Source organism: Neopsephotus bourkii, unplaced genomic scaffold, assembly GCF_033783945.1.
Source record: "Neopsephotus bourkii isolate Nb327-2 ecotype Australia unplaced genomic scaffold, CSIRO-AGI_Nbou_v1 NB_994, whole genome shotgun sequence".
Lineage (NCBI taxonomy): Eukaryota > Metazoa > Chordata > Aves > Psittaciformes > Psittacidae > Neopsephotus > Neopsephotus bourkii.
This window is the reverse complement of record NW_026901486.1, coordinates 2,165,101-2,188,941: the sequence shown is the minus strand read 5'-3', so window position 1 is coordinate 2,188,941 and position 23,841 is coordinate 2,165,101. Positions and strand designations below refer to the sequence as shown.

General features: G+C 42.1%; 2 protein-coding genes across 5 annotated transcripts in view; one reads left to right on the top strand and one right to left on the bottom strand.

Moving 5' to 3' along the window:
- The window catches only part of MAEA (macrophage erythroblast attacher, E3 ubiquitin ligase), a 51,027-nt gene extending 38,551 nt beyond the window's left edge, over positions 1-12,476 (bottom strand). The window contains exon 1 of one of the 3 annotated variants that reach the window (XM_061359779.1): positions 12,337-12,476. In XM_061359779.1, the coding sequence (XP_061215763.1) occupies positions 12,337-12,381 (45 nt within the window). In that variant the 5' untranslated portion in view covers positions 12,382-12,476. The other 2 variants (XM_061359780.1, XM_061359781.1) reach the window with 2 other exon arrangements.
- A 492-nt stretch (positions 12,477-12,968) lies between these two features.
- Positions 12,969-23,841, top strand: part of CTBP1 (C-terminal binding protein 1) — a 254,294-nt gene continuing 243,421 nt past the window's right edge. The window contains exon 1 of one of the 2 annotated variants that reach the window (XM_061359783.1): positions 12,969-13,087. The gene's annotated coding sequence lies outside the window, so the exon portion shown is untranslated. Of the gene's footprint in view, positions 13,088-18,750; positions 18,859-23,841 lie in introns of those variants that run through there. The other variant, XM_061359784.1, reaches the window with a different exon arrangement.

The following is a 23,841-nucleotide window of genomic DNA, read 5'->3' as shown; positions in this document are numbered from 1 at the left end:
ATGCCTGAGAACACACCTTTAACATAGAAAGGGAGAGCAGAATGCAAGTCATTGCCCCTTGCATAGATGCTCATTAATTATAGTGATCACAACTTAAGAACCCCTGCTACTTCAATGGTATTTATGTTGGAGGGAGCCAGACAGCTAGACTGGACTTCTTATGCTGGTTTTAGTGCCCTGAATTCCACTAAGCAGTTTAATGGCATCTCAAGAATGCAGCAAAGTTTCAGCCTCAACACATACTTGCAGCTTCCATGACAGAAACCGTCACTCACTCAGCACCTGGGGTTTCTGAGAACTAAGTGAAGACATACAGTGCTGAAAGGTGCTGTGCTTGGGAGAAAGTATGAGATAACAAGAGAAATATGAATAGTGGCGAGATATTCTTCACAAAGGTGCTATAGTCCTTCAGCCATAATGGAGGAAAAGTATTCTGAATCACAGCTAGAAATCCAGCACTTGTTACCATCATGGCCAACATAACACATCCACTTTATTCAACTGGAGTTTAGACTCAATTGTAATTACAAGGGCTTCATAGACAGATGAGCAGCATAAGGAAGATGAAAAGCATCTACAGAATTGAGTTTGTGACCTAGCAACAAAGGACAACAGAAAGTCTCATGTCTAAATGCCGCCTTTGTCTTTACTATTAAAGCCTTCTACTAAGCCTTCCTGATTACACATGGGGAATTGAGTCTGGAAAGAGATGCACTATTTGCGTGAGAACTGTAAAGCAAGCTGAAGACATACAGGTACATGAGACCAGAAAATAACAAGTGACATTGTTTCCCACACCATCACTGTAGTCAAACCGGGAATATATGGACTGAATGGCTGGAATACAACATGGGTTAGGGACTGATGGAACAGCCATGCTCAAAGGATAATGGTAGGTGGTTTAAAAGCTACCCAGTGGCCAATTACAAGCACTGCCTGATTCCTGAGGAATGTTACCAGCTTTAACATGTACATCTTCTCTATCTGCACTATGGAACAGAATATGCAATCAGTAAGCTCAGAGGACAACACATTGGTGGAGTGCTTGATAATGCTGGGTGGCAGAGCTGCCATTCAGAAACAAACTAAGAACTTTATGAAATGCAACCAAGGCAAAAACCAGATCCCTCCACTTGGCACAAAAGTACCCATCCATTAGCATACGCTGTGGAATAACTGGCTAGGACTACTTCTGCAGAAAAAGATGCAGAGATTCTGATGGACAATAGGTTAGACACAAATCAGCAACAGACTCTTGTGGCAATGAAAGTTAATCACATACCAGGCTGCATTAGTAAGCTTAGAGGCAGTGGGTTGAGAGGAGTGATTGTTCTCTATGCTCAGCACTCTCATCTGGAATACTGAATCTGGTTTTCAGGTCACTTCCCCTGCCCACCAAAGAAGAGATATTGACAAACTGGAAAGAGTCCAGAAGGCTGTCACAATGGTTGAGGAGACCAAATCCAAAGGAGAGGCTGAAGGTGGGGGGGGCCCCCCCCCCCAGGCTTACAGAAGGGAAGGCTACATGGAGTTGGGAGTGGCACAATCTGATAGAAGTCTTCCACTACTTACAGGTGAACGCTATAGGTGAAGAGCCAGCCAAACTTTTCTCAGAGTTACAGAGCAAAAAAGTAAGGAGACAGAGTTGGCAACTGAGAGCAAAGAAAATTCCAGCTGGACATTAGGAAAATGTATTTTAACCAGGAAGGTTGGTAAGCACTAGAACAGCAGCCCAGAAAGGTGGTGGAATCTTCACCCTTGGAAACTTTCAGAACTAGGCAGAGCTCTGAGCAACTCAGATTAGCTTTGAAATTAGCCCAGCTTCAAGCAGAAAACTGGACAATAGCATCTGCAGAAGTCCTTCCTTACATTAATTTTAGGAATTCATCTAGAAAGAGGCTGGATCAGAGATCCCCACTGCTAATTTTGACACCAAATTCATCTCCATATGAAAATACTAGCCACCACAGCAAGACAAGAAGTCCCTCTTCTGTCACTATCCTTTATCTGAAAACACCCAGAAAGATGATGACACCTGAAGAAAGGCAAAACCAACGTTACTAATCCCAAATAGTCTCTTTGGACTTCTTGAGCTAGAGACAGGAATTCTATATATCACAGGTGTTTCTCATCCATGAACTCTACTGGTTGCTGTTGACCTGCAGAGTTTCAGCACTCAGAACTTTATGTTCTTGTTTTTGGAAGCAAAAGAGGGAATATTCATTTTCTTCTGTGCCTCTCATGTCTCTTGAGACTGAAGAGGCTCTTTCTAAACCATTGTTCAAAGACAGCCATTCCAGATCTCTTATGATATTTGCCCTTCTGCAGACATTTTCCAGTTCTGCTATATCCTTCAGCAGGATGAGGGAAGGGAGAAAATAAGGGTAACTCATATTACTTGGAAGAAGTAACCACTGTGGATTTTCACTGCTACATAATGAGGCTCTCCATTCTTCCCTTCCATCCTAAATTTGTGATATTAACCCAGTCATTCCCAGAAAATATTCACTATAACCCCAAAGATCCCACTGAGCAACGATGATCATTTTCAACTCTGCTATCTACATAAAATTAGGACTGTTTCTTCTTTTCACCATACCCAAGAACTGTATCACACTATACTTGTCAATATCTGATTTCATCTATTTTAATACTCAGTCTCATTTTTCTCTAACGCTGCACACTTGAGTTATATCTGCAATACCTTATCTTAGTAGCATCAAGGAAAGCAGATCATTTCAGGACTCGCTATCTCCTCCAGGCTGTACAAACACCTGAGTATCAGCAGTACTAACCAGCACAATGCTAATACTAGCCTTCTTCCATTACTGAGGTCAGCTACCAAATCGTGATGTTTGTTTCTTACCTTGCCTTGTTACCCACCCACATAAGAACTGTCTTCTCGTAACGGATCTCTCAAAAATCCATTCAGTAACACCAATAAGCTATGAACTAAATCCACCACCACTTTTTTCCCCCTCAACACTCTGTATGGTATGACTTTTTAGAAGTCATGCTAACTGATGCACGTTATTCCCTATTTACTACTCAGGACAGTACTACTGTGCTATTTTATTTATAATAAGCCATTGATTGGGAGGGGAAAAAAATAAAAATCAACTGCATGTATTAAGAATCTCACAAAAATTCTACTTAAGTAGAGGCACCAAAACAGTCTTTTACTTTGTCTTTCTTCCACAGCTATCAAAACAACTTCTCAGGCTATTTCAGCATTTGTCAGAGAGAGGACTGGACTCGGGAAAAATAGATTTTCTCCCTAAACCAAATAAGTTTATTTTATAATAAGCATTACATCCTGCATTTCTACTCCTTTAGAGGTGCAGTATGTTGGGCCAAAGGGTGATGCCTACTACATGAAACTTCACATACTAGCCTGAGGCTTCCCATCAGGTTTCGTAACTGGTATATAGTTATACTGAAAGACTGAATTGCACATTTCTTTTACAATTAAAATGTTTGTGAAAAACAAAAGCCTTTCACCTCCCCCAAAGTCTAGCCTTACACTAAACCTTTAGTACACCGGTTCTCAAACTGATTTAGTCCCATCCTACAACACAGACGACATTCCTTCTTCACATCTGCAGATTCAAGCCTAAATCATCCTAAATAAAACCAGAAGCTAAGACCTAAACAACCTCTTTCAGACCACAACATTAATCAAAAATAGTTTCTCCTCCACAGTGACTGCATATAAAAAGCATTCAGATGCAGCAGAAAGAAACAGAGTAAAAACCAGTTTGCATAGCTATCATTTCGTTGCTGGAAATGACAGATTAAGAGTGATACTTCAAAAAAAGTCATCACAATTGAAGCAAGACTTATCCAGTGGTGAAAGTAAGACCATGAATCATTCCCCAGCCTCCTGTTAACAGGAATTTTCAAAGGGTTATTTTCTGAAAATTGATTTTCACTGAAAACAGTACAGACAACAGAAACAATCATCTCTTACATAGGTTTGCAGTTCTGGAAAACAACATCCAATTCCTCACTGTATCTGGGAGAAAGAAGTTCATCATGTTTAACTTCTCACAGAAAGACACCTGAGCCTCATAGTCCAGATGCCATTGCTTCTATTTTGACCAAGTCTCTCTGTGTCACCACCATTTCCTCAAAATCCCATCCGAGACCTCCTTAGAGGTGTGGTAAAGCTGTCAACTTCCATTCCTGTGAAGTCGTGGCTGCCCCATCCCTGGCACTGTTCAAGGCTAGGCTGGATGGGGTTTAGAGCAAGCTGGTCTAGTGCAAGGTGTCCCTGCCCATGGCAGGGTGTTGGAACTGGATGAGCTTAAGGTCTCTTCCAACCCAAACCAGTCTGTGATTTTGTGAGTCTGTGAACTTGACAGCAGTACCAACTCATATGCAGGAAAGTTTTAGCTACGTACCCTGACTTTACTGATGTCTGTGTGAATCATCCTTTAATGTTACAGTCTCCCAGCTGAAAGCAACTCCTTCCCACATAAAGCGTGAATTCGCATTTATTTTAACAAATACCTACATCATGTATGCCTTCAAATGAACTGGAGAATGGGCAGGAGGGAATTTGAAATGGATCTTTAAAAAAATCTTTTCAGGTACATAAAGTCAGGCAACTGTAACTACTGAGAAGAATTAAAAAAGAGAAGGTTCAAGGAAAATAAATTGAGTCCTACCAGATTAAGTGGGGGACACCGTTACAGAACTATGCCCTCCTTTCAAGGGTGAGAAAAATGATGTGCTTCCTCTCCTCAACTGTGTTAACTTATAATACCTGAAAAGCACGAGAGATTTTCATGAATCTACAGGTCTCCAAAATAATTCAGTTGAAGACTTTGAGGATAAATAAACCTTTTCAAATGCCATATATTGTACCCTTATACAAAATTAAGCCCAGCCACAGACAGGTAAGGAAAAGAAAGTGAGAAGTACAGAGATGTTTTTGCCTTTGACAAAAACAGAAGCAAAGACAACTTAGTTATACTTTATGCAAAAAGGAAAGAGGAAGTATGAGAACATGGAAGAAAAATTAAGCATCTCCCAAGTAGTTCTAGTAAACAGCGTCAAGAGAAAAGGTAAACTGAGTAAGAAACACCTTCAAGCATTAGGATGCTTCCTTGAGACTAAACTGGATCACCATGATCACCTTCAACAAAACATAAGAGGACGTGTTACACACGATGCCATTTGAAAAGTGAGGCAGAGTACAACAAACAGTTGCAAATCTGCCCCTCAAACCAATAACAATTAAGCACTTCCATACTGAAATTTTGTATTTTTATACACTATTTCTTCCTCTGTAATTCTTGGATTATTTCACAACTGAGTCAGCATCATTATTCGTCAATGAACTCATCCAAAAATGTAAGTTGTGTCACCATTTATTCACAGAATGAATTCTTCTGATGGGTGGCTCTTATCAATTCCTTGAATTAGCATTATTTTTCCATGTTGTAGACAAAACCAGAAAAGGAAAAGAATGTCAGAAGAAAGGAGAAGCAGTATATTTCAGGGATAAGAGGCTAGATTTACGTTTAATTAAGTGCAATTATTAATACAAACTCTTGAAAAGAAACAGATCAAACCAGAAAATTTTATAAGCCTAAGTACAGTTGCAAGATCATTTAGACTTAAAACCAGTTCATTTTAAAAACAGTTTCAATGTAGCTTCCCTTAGTTAAAATCAAGTCAGTTTTACAACTTAGGAAGACAATGCCACACATTCTAGAGCAGCTGTGTCTAGAAATAAAATAGCAGTATAATATTCAAAGCTGCTACTTCAATACAGGAGAGAATTAGCAGCAAAAACTCTTGGACTATCCACCTGCCACACACATACTTACTCAACAGAAGTAACTATAAATCCTCCCAAATATTATCCTTTTACACAAACTGCTAGGAACTTCTTACTGAATACATTACAAACTTTTGAACAAGGCTTCCAACTACAGAATTAAGTGCTTTACAAAGCCATTTTACAGTTATATGAAGCTCTCTTGCATCCCTACATAAGCAAATTGAAAGCCATTTTAGAGTCCTGGCTAGAGCCACACTGCGGACATCAGAGGCCAGGCATTTTGTATACACTTGCTTACAGCTGCCATCTTGGACTTATGCCTCAGAAGAAATTTCTTCACTCTTCTCCTTTTAGTAGAGAGTACTAATAAAAACCTTAACATTCCTCCCTATCCAGAGCAGCGGTCAAGTTGCTAAGCTAAGGTCACACAGCAGGTCTGTGCCTTGAGCAAGTCCATTTGTTTTGATCCTTCTTTCCTCTCCAAATATTTGTTCATTTTAATCACAGTATCACCTCTTTCATTTAAAGAGGTTACCGTCCTCCTGTGTGTTTGCACAGTTCAGACACTGTGATACTGGCTGGAGCCTTTAGGCTTGAAATCCCATTTCCAATCAGACCACTCCCGAAATAACTTATTCCAGCTAAAATAACAGCACTTCTAAGACAAATAATCAAGGATTATTGATTCAGCAGACCTGTATGAGCATATATGGACAACCAAAGTTCTACTCAAGATATCTGTTGTACTTCAGTTCTTACAATTGAAGGTAATCAGCAAAGCACTGAAAAAAGCTCAGATGAATCAGAAGTTGTAAAGCAGTTAAATTACCAGTTATCAAAATAAGGATATCTTGACAAAAACTTGCCTTATTTAAAGAAGCAGTAATAGGCTGTGACCAAGTAATATGGCATATTTCACATTCCGAGTTAGAAAATACTTCCTATATAGTGCATCTTCAGGCTGCAAGCTATGGGAGGCCAAGTGTACAATAAAGGCAGTTTAAATTTACAAAGATTGACAATTTTTGCCAGCATGCCCTTCTAGCAAATATCTATCTGCCAAAACAGTACTTTCCTAAATCAGTGGACCCCAAAGGCACAGTATTGTGCTGATTCATACAGGAACTGCTGCACTGAAAAACCATGGGAAGAGGTTTAGGGAGAGAAAAATTGACCCTGGGTGGTCCGTGTCATCTAGTGAGAGTTCCAACCCTATCACACAGAGCTATGAAGCATTTTCCTCCTACTACATATCTAAACAAATGTTTGAAGCTCATCTTTCCTCACATTTCCCAGCCCTTGAAAAACACTCACTACGCAAAAAACCAAAGATTTCACAGATATTCTTGCCTTATGTCAACATTTAAAGACCCCATGTTAGCCACCATCCAAGCACATTATTTCTATACCAGAAAACATACACAAACCAAATTCACATGGGCACTGTCCTGTGAAAACACTACAAATAAAGTTTGCAACTGCAGCTGTGAATTGCAACATCAGATAAGTAGTTGCTTTGAAGATAGTAACAGAAAGTCTTCTGTAAAATGTTTGCGAGTATTTCTCTTGAAGTTATTTTCCTACAGGCACAATGGAATACTGATACTCAAGCAACATCACTAGCTCATTGCTGCACTGTTCCTTATTGCCTTTTCCTGCCTTTTCTTCCTTCATTAATCACTTAAAAATGTATTTTATAGGGAGTGGAGCAGAGACCAGCTCCCACAGCAGGCAACTCCTACTTTAGCTGCTTTCCAATGTCAGACTTGTTCTGAAGTTCCCACAGTATCTTATTTTTCTTATACCAGAGTGGTGCACAGAGCCCTGTGCAGAACAGCAGCAGCACAAAAGATGTCACACTTGTTTGCTGACATGCACAATGTGTCAAAACAGGAAGTGCATTATTCAGCAGCACATGAATGCTTGGTATGGACATTCAGTGCACACTCAGTGAGTCAGAGCACTCAGCTGGAAGACTGATTTAGTGTGATATAAGTGTTCACACTGAGTTAGTACAGAGCTGACTATTACCATTATCCATGTTTAGCTTATCATGTCAACCTTCTACTTGAAGAGTGTTTTAGACATCAAGTAACAATCTAGCAGTGCCACATATATGTTTTTAGTGCACTGATATACTGACAGGGCATTAGATGTTAGAAGTTCTGTTACTTCTGTCCTCAAGTTCTGCCTGAACCACTTTCACTGAACAACTTTTGCTGCTGTATGTTCAAAGTTTTGACAAAAGTACTATATGGCTCATAATATCAAAGTCCACAGCTATGTTCAAAACCAACCTACAGTGAAGCGCATGGGGGGGGGGGGGGTGTGATAAAGCAGTGCAACCAATTATACAAAAAATTAATCCTGCACCTTTTCTACTTCTGGGAAAAGAAGTTGACCTGAGCTGTTTAACATCTTCATCACTGACCTAGATAGTGGGTCAGAGTGCACCTCCAAAGTTTGCAGATGATACAAAACTGGGAAGAGCTGCTCATGCCAGGTGGTTGCACTGTCATTTGCAGAGGCCTACATAGGCTGGAGAAATGGACAAATGAGAACCTTGTGAAATTCAACAATGGGAAATGCCAAGTCTTACAGTCGGGAAGGAACAACCACATCCACCAGTATGTGCTGGAGACCAACAACCTAGAAAGCGGCTTTGCAGAATAAGACCTGGGGGTCCTGGTGGACAGGTTGCTCATGAGACAGTGACATGCCCTTCCACCAAAGAAGGCCAACAGCATATCTGGGAAAACCACAGCCAGCAAGTGAAGGGAGGCAATCTTTCCCCTCTACTCAGCACAAGTTAGACCCATCCAAAGTGCTGTGTCCAGTTCTCAGCCTCCAGTACAAAAGAAACATGGACATACAGGAGTAAGTGCAGCAGAAGGCTACTGAGATAAGTAAGAGTGAAGCATCTGACATATGAGAGGCTGAGAGCACTGGGGTTGTTCAACTTAGAGAAGAAAAGGCTCAGAAGAAGCCACATCAATTTGTATAAATACCTAATGGGGGGAGTAAAGGAGATGCGGCCAGACTGCTCTCAGCAGTAACAAGCAGAAGGACAATAGGCAATGGGCATAAATTGAAATACAGAACATTCCATGTAAAAAAAAGATTTGGTTTAAATACCATAGCACTAGAGAGGATGGAGTCTCCATTCTGAAGATAATCCAGAACAGCCTGGACATGGCCCTGAGCAAGCTGCTCTAGCTGAAGCTGCTCTAGCTGACTGTGAGGGGAGGCTGTAAGATAAGGCTGTCTCCAGATATCCTTTCTAACCTCAATTCCTCTGTGATTCCATGGACTCAGGATAGAAATGTGTCATATGATCTTATTTTCTGCTCAGTTTCCCTCTTTAACAACCAGGTAAACATGGCATTTACATGAGAAATCAGTATTTTATTAAATATGCTGCCATCATTTCCCCTGCCACAGCTGCCAGTAAGAGAAGCCAAACAGCAGCTCTGAGAAGGTGCTCAGACATTCTGTGCTTCTACAGCTCTCCTTTTGATCAGCAGTTTTTGAAAGCAGTTGCAGTCCAGCTAACCCTGAACTGTTTGCCAGCAGAGAGCCCAGATAAGAATATTTTCACAAGCGATCATCCCTGCTTTCAGGCCTTCCACTTTCAGGGTCTTACTCCACACAGCTTGCTAGTTCAGTTTAATGATTATTCATACTTCTAACAATATGAATGAATTATCTGGCTTCCTGTCATCACCTGTTTATTAGTGTTTCAGCAAAGAACTACAGTAACAATGTTCGCATTCAGTCATTTTTGCCAGCTTTCATGTTACATATTCTCAGATGAGACCAGCACAGTTCTCTATTAGAAGGCTTTTTAATTAAAAAAAAAAAGGGAAAAGAGCACTTTAAAGTAAGAATAGCTGGCAACCACTTGTCCTTGAGAAGGGACTGGACTGAGGGAAATACTCAAGTACTACTTTGTACACTTAAATAGCTTCCCTAAATGCAGCTGAACAAGTCTATTTACTTCCCCTGAGCTGAACTGTTGAAGAATGGTGGAAGCATTTCCACTCCTGCAGCAACTACAGTTTAGCTATGGAGAAGGGATTTCCCTTTCCAGTTTTAAGCAATCTTTCACATGAAAGGCGCTCTGTGGAGCATACTGCAAATGTAGAACTATTGCACAACTATTATCTAGTGATGTTGGCATGAGGAAGCTTGAGGGAGGAAACAGGAAGGATATAAATACAAGTCTCCAATCTTTTACATTTTACTCACATCAGGAAAAATCACCAACATCCAGAGCGCCAAGAGAACTACCTGAGCTACTGTGTTGGTGGACAAAATGAAGAAAAAAGTAGAAATTCTATGGATTCATTTCTCACAGTGCTGGAATAAACTGGAAAGGAAAACTCACAGAGGCTCAGTTCCACATAAACTTGTAGGCACCTGCCTCCTGATGAACAAAACGGGATTTGATCTCAACTTATTTTGGTAGACTTTAGCCTTAGTGTTCATTTCTCCCTGCTGCTTTTTCACCTCCACCACCAAAAATGTTTTGATATATGAGTCACAGTTAAGAACATTTAAGAGGATACATTCAAAAGATTTGAGCAGACGCTGTTCTGACAGGTTTTTTTAAACAATGAAAAATGCTATTAAAGGTTAAAGGAACAACCCAGATGTTGAATGGGTGCTGGGAAGAATCAATAAACATTACCTTTGCTAGGAAATTAAAGAGTTTCAGTGCAAGGATGTCTCACCCTATTACTATTTAGCTTCCCAACTTTACAAACAACATTCCATTCTCTCATGTATATTTTTGTTGAGATTTTTCAGGGAAAAAGAATGCTTGTGGAAATAAAAGAATTAGTCCAAAATACTACCTTTTAAATGGCTGGCTCTTTGACAACTCATCTTAAGACATACGCAGCAAAACAAAACCTCACTGATCCTCACTGCCAGTAATTTTTCAGGAATGCAACAAGCAAAGCTGTGATAACAACTGGAATACATCTAAAACACAGGCTTAAAATGATCTTAACTTTAAATGCCTTCACAGTGTTCTGGCTGTGGAAAGTGCTAGAGTGCTCTTGACAGCTATTTTAAATTTTAAGCTTGATGCTGTCAGCTGTAAAGTACTCCAAGATGACAGAAAGAAGCCTTCATAAGTAAAATGGGACACTTTGTCCTTCTGCTTCTTGGACCTTAGCAGAATGAAACTAGGAGAATGGAGAAGGAGGATGTGCAGAAGAACATCATGGCTAAAAAGCCTGCAAATCAAACACCGCAAAGAGCACACAATACTCAATGTGTGAAAGTACAGCACGATCTTGGCACAGCAAAGTTTACTTTGCATAAACATCTTCTATAGATAAATGTTGATACGCCAACATGAGAGACGTTTAAATAAGCATTTTGCAACAGAGATCCTTCTCCTAACTGCCTTCCAGTTATCGCCATTTATGTGGTAGACCTACTGCCTACACAAGACTTCAAACAAAGGTTTCCATTGATTCCTAGGAGCATCATCCTTCCAGTTGAACAGTTCTTACAGGCGATGACCTTAACGCTCAGCATCGAGTCCTTCATTTGCTTTACAATACCTAGTTAAAGCCAAAGACCACCTATGCGGTCTTGGGAAACTACCACCCTCCAGTTAGACCCAAGACCTTAACGAACACCCCATGCTTTTACCAAACTGTAAGTACTCCGCTTATCCACCTCCCCAGGCCTCCAGTCTTCACCAATGCGTTTGTCCCTCTTTATGTTTTAAGCTCATCTCCATCTTTGGGGGGACCAAGAAGCCAGGGAACCATATTCTATTGCCACCTCCACTCCCTCCCCTTTCACACGTCTCCTAACAACGCCACGTAGATTCAGCTGATCATCTGGGATGAGCATTTAAAGCAACCCTCGGTCTTCCCGAGCCATCAGCATCACTCACACGCCCCTGCACCCTCTCTCCCCCAAGCCCGACTCCCCCCTCACATCACCCCTCACCACAAGGACCTCACTTCTCAACCGGCTTTGACCAGCTCCTGCAAGCCCTCAACGACCCTTTCTGTGTCCCCAGCGAGGCCGGGGCCTCCCCTTTCACCTCAGGGCACAGAGACACCCGTGGAGAGCAGCATATTCCAGGCACGTCCCTCTCCCTCAGAGGAGGGGGAGGGGACGGGAGCAACCGTAGCGACAGAGCCGAGACACCAAGCGGAGGAAAACAGGGACGGGCGGGCAACTACGTGGTGGGAATCCCTCCCCACCCCAACCCCGGAGGCTCCTGAGGCGGGGAGCGGGACGGAAGGAGGGGAGACTAAGGAAGAGCGGCTTGCCAAACCATCGACTCCCCCTTCAGCGCTGCTCCGACGGGACACTAACGGCTTTACCCTCCCTTCCTCCGTGCCAGGGGACGAGAAGGAGGCTCGGCACCCACCTTGAGAGTGGGATACTCCTGCACCTTCAAAGTCATTGAGAGCTGAGCAGCTGATTCCTGCACCGCCATCTTGGATTGGGCACCGACCTCCTCCCTCCTCCTCCCCCGCCCTCCCCCAGCCCGGACCGAGGGAGCTACCTACAGCGCGCGCGGCATGACGGGCAATAAACGGCTTCCTCCGCCCCATGCCTAATAGAGACGGGACGAACCAACGGCCGCGACACGCCCCCTTTCCCCCCTCCCCGCCGGCATTGTGGTACGCTCCACGGGACAGTGGTGGCGGAAGAGCAACAGCGGGGCGAGAGGCGTCAACCAATGAGAGCCGTCCTTTCGCACTGACCATTTGTGCGGGTTGAGTTTGAGAAGCCGCGCCTGATTGGGTAGTGCTGTGGGAATGGGCGGGGCCTCTTAAATGCGCGGACAAATCAAGTGGTTGGACGGTGCTAAGATAGGCGGGATTTTCGGGTGTTATGGACACCCAGCCAACCAATCGCGATAGCGAGAGCTTTCCCATTGCCCAATCAAAATCTCTCTCGCTCAGTAGGTGGGACCTAAAAGTAAATTTTGACGGTGACGGCCGTTTTAACACCCCCCGAGGTGTCCGGAAAGAGGAGGGGCGGGGCTGGGGCGGAGGCTGGTGGGAGCGTTTTGATGGGCAGTGTCTCTAGCCAATCTGATCGCGTCACCTTGTTGACGGGCAGAGAGCTGAGCGAATGGGTAGCAAGCTTGGGGAGGGTGGGCGGGGCAGCGGCAGCCCGGCGTGTGGCTGTGTGTATATTGGCCGGGGAGGGAAAGGGAGGGGGCTGCCCTTAGTAAGTTCCGTGGGGAGGAGAGAGTGAGTGAGAGTCAGTGAGGCGCAGGCGGCGGGAAGAGGTTTAAATAGCGGACGCAGCGTGAGTCCCTTTTCCCTCAGTTCCCTCTCCCCGGTGCCGGGCTGCCCGCCCGTGCTCGCCGTCTCTCTCCCTCAACCGGGGCAGGCAGAGGCGCCTTGTGCCGCTTCTCTTCCCCAGCCCACCGCGGAGCCTCCTGCCCTCATTGCTGAGGAGGGGCGGCTTTCAGCCGCCTCACGCGGCGAGGCGGGAGAGGCCGCGTCTGGTCCCGCTCCCGGGCGGCCCCGCACTAAGTTTCCCCCGGTGAGGCGAGGCGAGGCGAGGCGCGGGGCGGGAGCCGCTCCCTCCCTCTTTCTCTCCTTCCGCAGTCGGGCCGGTCTCGCCTACCCCGCGGGGCGGGGGGGTGGTGGGGAGAGGAGGGGGGTTGGCTCCCGGCCGGCCGTTGAGGAGCGTGCCCGGCAGCCGGGCAGTTTGTCCCGCCGGCCCAGCGCCTGCCCCCCCTTCCCTGGCCGGGCGGGCGCGGCAGCCCTGCAGTTACTTCGGGGAGTGGGGAGAAGACATGAACTCCCACCCCGCTGCCCTCGCCTCCCTGCTGGGCTGGGAGCTGCCGCCGCCCCCCGCACTGATCACCCGCCGGTGCCCCGGTGCCGGCGCCACGCTTTTAGAGCTGCGGGGTGCAGTTGTTTCTTCTTTCGCTTTTTCTTGTGTTGGTCGGGTTTGCGGGTGCCCAGCTGTATCTGGAAGGAGTTGTGGATCTTTCCAGCCGCAAAGGCTTGCTTGTCTTGCTGACCTCTGTTCAGTCCCTGCGAGCGGGCCACCGGAGTTGGTGGGCCGTGAGGTGAAAAGCACTGGTTGAAAGGAGCGGTGATTCCTTTGCTGAGCATACATGAATGTTTCGGTGCTAAAACCAAGAGGGCTGATCCTGCGGGCTGTCTCTATCTGTGTGTCTGAGGGAATAAAATCGCTTTTTGGAGCGTTAATCCCTTGGCTGTTGACATAAAAGCTGCTTTCTTGGGAATGTGTAGAGGGCAGTGTCAACCGTAACACATACCCTCTGAGGGAAGCCCTGTGTGAAGCTTCTCACTGTGATTTGGGTACCTCAGTGAAACGGGAGACACTTTGTCAGATCTTTAAGCTCTGAGTTCTGAAGCATAACTAAGAAAGTGAAAACGTACTGATCAGAAGCTGTGCATGCAGCAATACGAACTTGCCTCCGTTGTTGAATTCAGTGGCAAAAGTTGTTTCTCAGTGCAGGTGCTTGCTATTGTCAGCAGGTATGTTTCAGGCAGTGTGCTGTTGTGGTTTCAGGCTTTAAAGAGACCCCCAAACCTGTATCCATTGATGTGGCTTGTTTTCTGTCTTTCCTAAACATTGTGGTTATGTTATTTCTGGTCTGCAGAAGACTGTAGAAAAAAATAAACACAACTATTTGCAGGAAGGTAAAACACAGGTAACACATGTAATGGTTTGAAAGAGCAAGTCCTATTTAACAAATGTGTTTCTTAGAATATTCAGTAGCATTATTTATTGCCAATGTGCATGGGCCCTGTTGCAGGGGGAGCATCTATCCACCACAAACAGCTGGTGATAAATAAAAGGAAAAGTGTCATGTACTTGGGGTTAGATTCTCGTCAGTTTTTGACTGCAAACTGTTTACTTGTGTTTACTCTGAGCATTCAGTCGGGTACTGACCATCATCAGCAAACGTATGTCTAAACATAGTTTGCCAAGCCCAAACCAGGTGCAAAGCCTTTGTTTAAAAAGTATATTAGTAAAACATTTGTGTTAGTTACACCTGGGATTAACATTCATGTCTAGACTTGATCTTGCGGCCAGATTCTGCAAGAGGATTTGTGTAAGGAGGATTTGGACTCCATCAAGGCTCTGTGCAGGGAATGGTTCACCTGAGCTTGTCAGGTAGGGGGCTGAAAACTTAGTTGTTGCTGTATTTACAAACATCATTATGTGTCATTGTAAATCCTTCCAGTTGCCTCTGTCTGTCTTAAATATTTTGTAAGCTAATATTTGGAAGGAAATATGCTGCTGTTCAGTATTCCATATCATCGATGTTGCAGAACAGCTTGAACATGGCAGACTTCAGGCCTGTGATGCTTACAGGAACTGAAGAAGTGTGATTTCCCATGTAATTTACTAAGTCATGTATGTATTTGTCCACTTATGTTTTGTGTAATCTCTTAACGGTCCTTTGTGACGAAACTAGCTAATTTAATGTGAAACAATTTTGGATACAGGTTATGTGCTCAGACTGTATCTGACTTTAAACTGCAGAATTATTGGTGAAGGATTGTCAGACATTGGTAGCCAAAGTTAAAGGCTTTGCTTAATGGAACAGATGGCCAAGCAACTATCATGTCAGAGAAAACAGCATGTATTCCGTGTATTCTTAGTTTAACACAAGAGGGAGCATGTCTAATCTTTAACCTTTAAATATTGCAACTTCAGAGAGGAAGCTTTACGTGCGGAGTGTCGGCTAATTTATGTCTGGGCTCCATGTGCAAATATTGATACAACCTATACATATTTCTGGCATGTTTTCAACTTCAGGTTGCAGCTGTTAATTTATAATACAAACGTTGGTGTGATAAATCTGGAGATTAGAACTAAGATAATGATATTTTGAGCTTGTTAAATCTGTAGTTTCCTGCTGAATTTAACAAAATATTTATGGTTATTTTGTTGTTTTTTTTTTTCAGCTATGGTTATTCATATACTGGGGTTGTACTTTGTTCTTTAATATTAGGTTAATAAATGTCTTCTGCTTAACCTACCATACGAAGTTCTAAAGCTGAGACTTCATTTAATTAAATTTAGTTTAATTGCCAAGTCAACTTTGCTTTTACAGTCTTATAAATTCTCCTGCGTTATTCTTAAATAGGAACTACACATTTGGGTCTACTAAGGGAGTTTGTGTACAGCATCTTGTTTATTTTTCCTTGTCCCCTACTGGTGTAAAAGGAAGAATAAAAATGAGCTTCCATTTTGTATTGCTTGGCATTGTCCAGTTTAATCAGAATCTATTAATGCTTGTCCTCATGTAATGTCTTATTAATGGGAAACAGCAACTAGTTAAAATTAAGCAGTGTGTACAGAATACTCCAAACCTTTAGGAGAACATTGCTTATTTGGTGGTATCGTAAAAATGTTTCCAATAGTCTTCCACTTTGCTCCAGATTAATGATTAGAGAACAACATCTGTCTGCCATTAAGCACTGCATGTAGATTTTATGTCTTTCAAAAACATAACTGTATGTTGTTTGATGGAGCAAAGCAGAAACCTTAAGGCTCTGCTTCCATGTACCAAAGAAAACTGCTGTGGATGGAGATTTTTCTACGCTTGTTTCTCTTCCTTCTTTGTGGACATTCTAACCTTTTTGCTGGGATGACAGAAGTGACTAAGAGTCACCATCATTTCTTGGTTTAGTAGCTGAGACTGGCATAAGCCAGTGATACAAAGTCCTGTGTTGGATCAGGTAGGAGAACAGGTTGTGCCACTGGCCAGAAAAGCAATCTTCTGAGCAGATGGGTGGCGATTGTGCTGTCCATCTTAAAATGGCGAAGTAGAAGCCTCCACTATATTCTTCTGGTGACTTAGGATGGTTGTGTAATATTTAGGACCTTACCTTTAATCTATGGTATTTTTTTTTTTTTGGATAATAGAAGAATTGTTAATTTTTAACTACTACTGTGCACAGCATTGACAGGTTAAGGTGTTCCTATGAAAGCAGCTTGCCTTCAACATCTGCCAGGCAGCTGCCTTTGTATGACAGAATTGCACAATGACCTGTACTAATATTAGATACCTTGAGAGAGATACTCAGTAACTGTTCTGACTTTTAGAAGATAATGAGGATGAGACAATTCCTACTGGGGAAATTGTTGCTTTACTGAGTTTCATTAGATCTACTAGTTTACTCTCCAGGGAGTCATAAACTGCAAATTCCTGTTGAAATGAGTGCTGCGTGGCCAAGACTAGTGACTGGTGCAGCAGGAGCATCTACAACCAGAGAGTTTATTTAACTTGTGAATGTAAAGGTACTCAGACCTCCAGGTCTCCTGTATAAAGCCTATAGTTAACTTACCCTGTTGCTATAAGGATGACCAGCAAACACTGAGTGATCGAGAGATGCAAGAACTGTGTTGGTGTTGCTGGAACACTGATTGGTATTCTGGCCTCAAATACCAGCCCCAAGACACCTGCAGTCCCATACAATCCAAGCAAACAGATCAGACCAAGCAGTGGAACAGGGAACCCAGGAAGTAGTGGAGTCCACATCCTTGGGGGTATTTAAAAGGCATGTAGATGTGGTGCTTAGTGACACGGTTTAGTGATGGCCTTGGTAGTGCTAGGTCAACTTGTTGGATTTAATGATCTAGAAGATCTTTTCCAGCCTAAACAATTCCATGAGTCTTATGCACAGCAACCAAATGTTTGTAATGGATTGCTCTGTTTTAGTGGATGCTACTTGATTTTCTGTACTATGTTGTATGCAACAGTACTGTGGAGTCGGAAATTCAGAGCAGAGGGATGCCTAATTTGATGAATTGATACATTGAGTTGTAAGGGTGGAATGAACTGCCTGTTGTCTTGACTATTCCCTATCAGTCAAAAAGGGGCAAAATTTAGGGTTTGATTTTCTTGCCCAGCAGACTTCAGGTGATTGCACATTTTTGGCATTAAATGCCTATTTTTTTACTTTAGAAGAAAGTAATATTACGACTAGAGTTTTTCTGGTTTTGGTATTGTAACTTTAAGTTTATAACTGAAAAGTGTATTAGTGCATCTGACTTATGTAAATAGCCTGGAGAAACTGTTGGTTTTATTTCTGTATCTGAAAAGAAATTACCAAGAATGTAGAAAACCCAACCCACAAACAAAAAAGCCTCCCCCTCCAACCAAACCCCAGCGATTAACAACAGCAGGAGGGAGTGTGCTGATGTGCCACAGTTCACAGCATCCTTGTAAAGCCGGAATTGCAAATCAAATGCTTTGTTTCCTTATTTTAGCATGATTATAAGGACACTTTCCTTATCAGGGGAAAATGTAGATGCGCTCAGCAATTGAGATTACAAAGTTACCATAATGGACTGGAGTTGAGACCTGGGTGGAGGCCATTGTCTGTGCTGAATCAGCTGGCTGAGCGCACAATTTAACATCTCTGCTACTCATCTAGTACCTTCCAGGCAAGAAGTTATTTAGAAATTATGCCATTTTTACACAAAACGGTTTTTAGGTGTCAAAGTATTTATTAATTTGCTTTTATATTAAAAAGGGGGTCAAGATTCGCAAAAGAGATCAAATTCTTGTGAAATCTCATTTTAAAAGAGTATTTGCATACAAAGAAAAAAAAAAAAAGCATGTGGGGCTGAGTGCTAAAGTGCACAGACTCCTGCAACTTTATGAATGGATGCTTTAAAATGCAAAGGGGGGTGGGGGTTACCTGTGAGCTGATTTTTAGCCATGACCGTTTTTTGGGGGAGGTTATTTTTCTTTCTGAATAACAACCCCCTGAAAAGTGGGGGGGTTTAGAAAGAAAGTGCTGACACAGCCTTAACTCCCGAGCAGTGCCCTGCGTGCTGCTGCAGTAATTGCCCAGGCAGTGCTTGCTGCTTTCCTGCCATTGTGCTTTACATTCCTTTAATTCATTCCGTTTTTAACTTTGGGAAAGTTTGCTATTATTGAAAGCCCCCGGCGTGTGTGCAAAGCCGGAGGAGTGAGGCTGTCGGAGTAGCATGGACTTGTTCATCTCAGCCTGATCTTGTCAGCAACAGCAAAGCAGAGGGAGAGGAACTCCGGCTGGGGCAGCGCTCCAAAGGTTCGTCTGTTATTTTTATACCTAAATTACGGCTTAGTAGCAAACTACTCGGTTCTCGGAGCGTTGCCGGCGGTGTGGAGGTGCCGGGGTTGGGGATAGGTGTGCGTTTAGCCGTGGGGTGTGTGTGCGGGAGGGGAGGTTTTGCCTCGGTGTGTGTCGGGGAGAAGGGAGTGTGTATGTGTGTGTGTGTGTGTGTGTGTGCTGCGAGCGGGGAAACGCTGAAGAAGAAGAAACCCTGTTGGTTCTCCATGCAAATGACCGCTTTGGTTGTAACAAAAGCCTTGATGTTAGGCTTGGAAAAATGATCTGACAGTGTAACAACCCCAGGCCACTTTCGCCATGTTTTTGTTTATTCATGTTTCATTCCCTTTTCCGTTGCTATCGCGCAGATGTTTCCAATTTCACTGCTTTTATTTTGTTGGTTCTTTTAACACCGTTGAGCCTTTTTGGAGTTAGCAAGAAAATGTGTGAAAGAATGTTAACAAAACAGAGAGGTGTTGCAGATGTTTATACTTTAGTTCTCGCCTTGCGCCTGACGATACTGGCAGAGGGATACAGTGCATATGAAGGAACGTAAGAAGCATCTGTTTTAACTACCGAGCTTGTAATTTCGAAATGTGCCCATTGTAACTTGAATATTAACATAAACAGATGAAGTGAGCACGTTCCCGGTACAGTGGGGCCAGTCGAGATCTCATTTGTTTGCTGCTGTTTTGGGAAAAAGAAAAGGGGGATAAAAAAGAAGGCGAGTGAAAGCAAGGAGAGGAATATCTGTGACACAACATGTATGCTCCTAGATAAACTCCTGCCATCTCGGAGTGCCTTTAAATATTTGAACAGCTTCTGCTAAGTCAAATAATAATTGGTTACCATGAGAAACAAACAAACAAAAAAAAGTCTAATAGAATAGTTGAGCACGCTAATGACAATCTGAATGTAAAATTGCCTTGGATCATTCAAAGAATTGAATTAGACAGAAAATCTTTGCAATAACAGACACAGTATCACATTTAAGCATTTTAGCTTCTGAGATCCTGGGAAACAGCACATACAGTACAGAAATAGAGGTGGATAGTATGTTATCTTACAGTTGCATACATTGAAATGTAATTGTATACTAATGGTACTAAAATAAGTCTGGTTTTAGGATTTTATGCTTGTTGAATGCATCGAGGCATACACAAATAAAATGTGGAATCTTAAAGGACAATGATTCAATGTCCGGAGCCGTGCTTAAATCAGATGTGGTAACTATGGTGAGAGGTAAAGTTACTTAGCCTCTCACAGACCATGCATATATGGATTTCTTTTCATATAATGGAGATTAAGGAGAAAAGGATTAGAAAATCTGAAGAGAAATTTTGAGCAGGAGACCTGTAGCCTTGCTCTGAGGAGGCATTTAGAACAGGGGCAGGGAGGAAGTAAACACTCTCTTGTAATATATATTGATGATAATTCTAGAAAGGACTCTTTCTGATTGGGAATATCAACAGCAGCTCATGCATACAGGAATGAAATCAATCCTCTCCATATTAAAATAATCCTCCTACTCCAGCACAACAAAACCAGAACCCAGCATAGATTTTTGTATTACAAGTGATGATGTAAAATCAGGTAAAGTCTGATATTCTCAATTCACTCATTTTATGTTCTTGCGGGATTAAGCAATATTGATTTATTTGGATTGCATAGCATTCCTATTTTTAAGCGTGCATATGATACGTAGTTAGGATTTATTTTTTATTAACTTCAAAAATGGTGGTCATGTGAAGTGGAAGAGAAAATCAGAGCTTGGTGCTCTCGCTGGCGAATACTGGGGGAGTTTGAAAAACAGCCAGAGAGACTTGTTTCTGAATTTCCTTGAATTGAGAGGGTTCAGTGTTAACCTGGGCTTTTAATGGAAGAGGTCCACCTTGTGCTGGTCACCTCAGAGGGGTATGGGAAGGATTTTTGTGCTTGCATGTAAGTGTCATGAGTTCTTAGAGAGCCACCAGGGATACTAATTAGTGATCAGTTATTTGGAATACTTAATACTTAAGAAACAGGAAGGGGAGAGGTCAGGTTTAATTTCCATTGTAGAGGGACCATTTCCCTGTAAAAGTGAGCAGTACATTCAGTATGACAGAGCAGAGATGTCTTAAGGGTATGAGGCATGTTCAGGTTGTTAGTAATATAGGTTAAAAAGTACTGGGGTTTTGGCAATGTATTAGAAATATGTTTAATAAAATATTTAAAAGTTGAGTTTCATCCCTGCTCCTCACCCAACATAGTGGTTGAAAACCTTTTATGGGAAGTGTGCAGAGGAACTGGTAGTTCAGCATAGTCTAGACACTTGGTGTTACAAGCTTTAAGGTGTTTATGGGTTTGCTAGGAAGTGCTCTTAGCTTTTTTTGGGTCATAAGCCCACACTTTCCTTTTTCAAGTGTTCCAAGAGTGTGTTATCAGATCCGTGTTCAGGAGACTGCATTTGCTGCAATGATGCTACAGTGGGGGCTAAACCTGTGAGTGGAATGTATGGTTTTGGACTTCAGGCAAAATGTCAAATGTTAAACCCGACAGCAGCATCATTTGTATTTGTTACAAATTGTTTTCATGATAGAAATGGTTAATTCAACATTTATTGATTTTTCGATTCTTGAGAAGTATCAAAAGCTCACTAATTCTATTCTGTCCTAATAGGAAGAAGAGGAAAAGGAATTCCATTGTTGCTATTAGTGGACAATGTTTTGCTTTTATTCCTATTGTTGCAGTTGGCATTTGTGTGGAATTGTACATTCTTATTGCATTGATAATGGCTTATTATTTCAGATAAAAAAAAATTATTCTTATAAAGATTGCCATTTTAGTTTGAAGCAGAAAGCTTCCATAAACTAGAGCAAAATTCAGATCTATTGATGTGTGAAAATTTATTTCATTGTTCAATGGATTTCAGAATTGTTTGATCATCCCCCGTTATTAGGATGTACTATATTTAAGAGTGATATAACTGATATTTCAGACTCAGGACACTTTACAACCTAATGGACAGGAATAGTGGCATCAGAGCAAATAGTGTTTCCCTTGCTTTGCTATTGGATTAGGGCAAGTCAATTCACCTTTCTGTTTTCCAGCTATGGAAGGGGCATAACGGTAATTCCTTTTTAAAGTGCTTCAAAATCTACTGTTGAAATTTTGAGACAAGCAATATTTCATCTTACAGCAGCACATATGATCCATGAATGGTGAAATCTCATATAATATTTGCATCAAAAGCATTAAAAAAATGAAATCACAACTGATTTGATAATAAAATGTTTCCAGAAAAAAGCTCTGGGGTATTACTATTGTGGTATTTCCAGACTGTTGCTGCTAATGTAAAAGTTTTTTGGGTAGCTGAGTATCAGGTGGCTGGTTAGTACCTTGGTATGGAGTATCGATGGATTATCAATCTCTTTTAAAATTTATAACAGAAGATGGGCCTTCATTGACTTGTTCAGCTGTTCTGTTGGGATTCAGCCAGGAGCGGTAGTGTTAGCAGTATCTTGGGATGTTGAAAAAGAAAAGAAACCTTCCTTTCCCCGGTGAGACTATTTACGTTGGTATAAAAGAACCTCTGAGCTTCTCGATTAAATTTGTAGATTATAAACCCAAGAAATCCCAAACAGCTGAAGAGTTTCACTTATTCACCTCAGTAGTCCCAGTGACACTTAAGGACTTTCAGGATTAAAATCTCCTGTATTTATCTTGTTCTTTTTGTTCTCGGTTGTGTAAATTCTCCAGTGCAATGCAAAGTTGGAATGCATTGGAACAGGTTGCCCAAAGAAGTGGTGAATGCTCCATCCCTGGCAGTGTTCAAGTCCAGGTTGGACAGAGCCTTGGGTGACATGGTTTAGTGTGAGGAGTCCCTGCCCATGGCAGGGGGTTGGAATTGGATGATCTTAAGGTCCTTTCCAACCCTAACTATTCTATGATTCTATGGAAGTCTGAAGTGTTCTGAGATCTCAGAGATGATCCCTTCGCATATTGTATGAAGCTGTGTAAGTTAGTTTTGAGTGCAGTGTCAGGTATATGGGATAGTTTCATGCTGAGAAAGTGTGAAATAATGTTGAGAAGGAATTAGAGTCGGTTGTCAGCCCATACAGGTTATTATTCATCATGGTTCGCAATAAGGCTTATGATTTGTGATTTGCCAAGGACTGATCAGTTTAATCAGTTGCCAGAAAGCAGCAGTTACATATTAATTTTGACAGTAAAATTTAAGAAGTCATAGTTTGAAGTACAAATTGTATCTTAAACTTCTACAGTTTCACTTGCGTAAGATCCTGCTCCAATTATCTTTGTCTTGGTGGATGGCAGAGTCGGCATTTTATTACTAAAAATAGCTATTTGCTAGTTTCTGGTTCTGGGTATAGTTGAAGCAGCCCCAAATGCTTTTAAAAACACACTTTTATTTTGTTGTTCAATGAGTAAGATTTTATTCTAAAACAAATTTTACAATCTGAAAAAGAAATTTCTCCCAGCAGTTTTCCATTTGACAGGAATATTTTTCTTCATCTGGAGAACAAGCCAATATGGCTTAGTTTGTAAAATTTGTTTATGCAATGGTATTTTCTGTCTACACAGTGCCTGGAATATGCCTTAGCACATAAATAATAGGATAAATGAAAGTTTCTTGTCTCAAAACAGCCTTTGTTTGTATTTCTCAGTAAGAAATGTGTGTGCGGAGAAGGATTCTTTTAGCTTTGAGAAGCTGAGTGCATGCTCTGTCTAGTAAATTATGTCATTTGTTAGCTTAGTAAATCTCACACTATCAGCTACACGACAGTTTCCTTTAGAGCAGTAAAGATTAGGTGGGGTTTCTGTGGAAATCATTACAACTTATACTGTGTTGTTATTGTGTTTCTCTACCTTAGATAACTGTGCTTGGGTTTCCTAGAGGAGCATTAACGACTAAGAATGGTGTAAACTGCTAATACCTGTGCAAATCTAATCTCTATGTTTTGC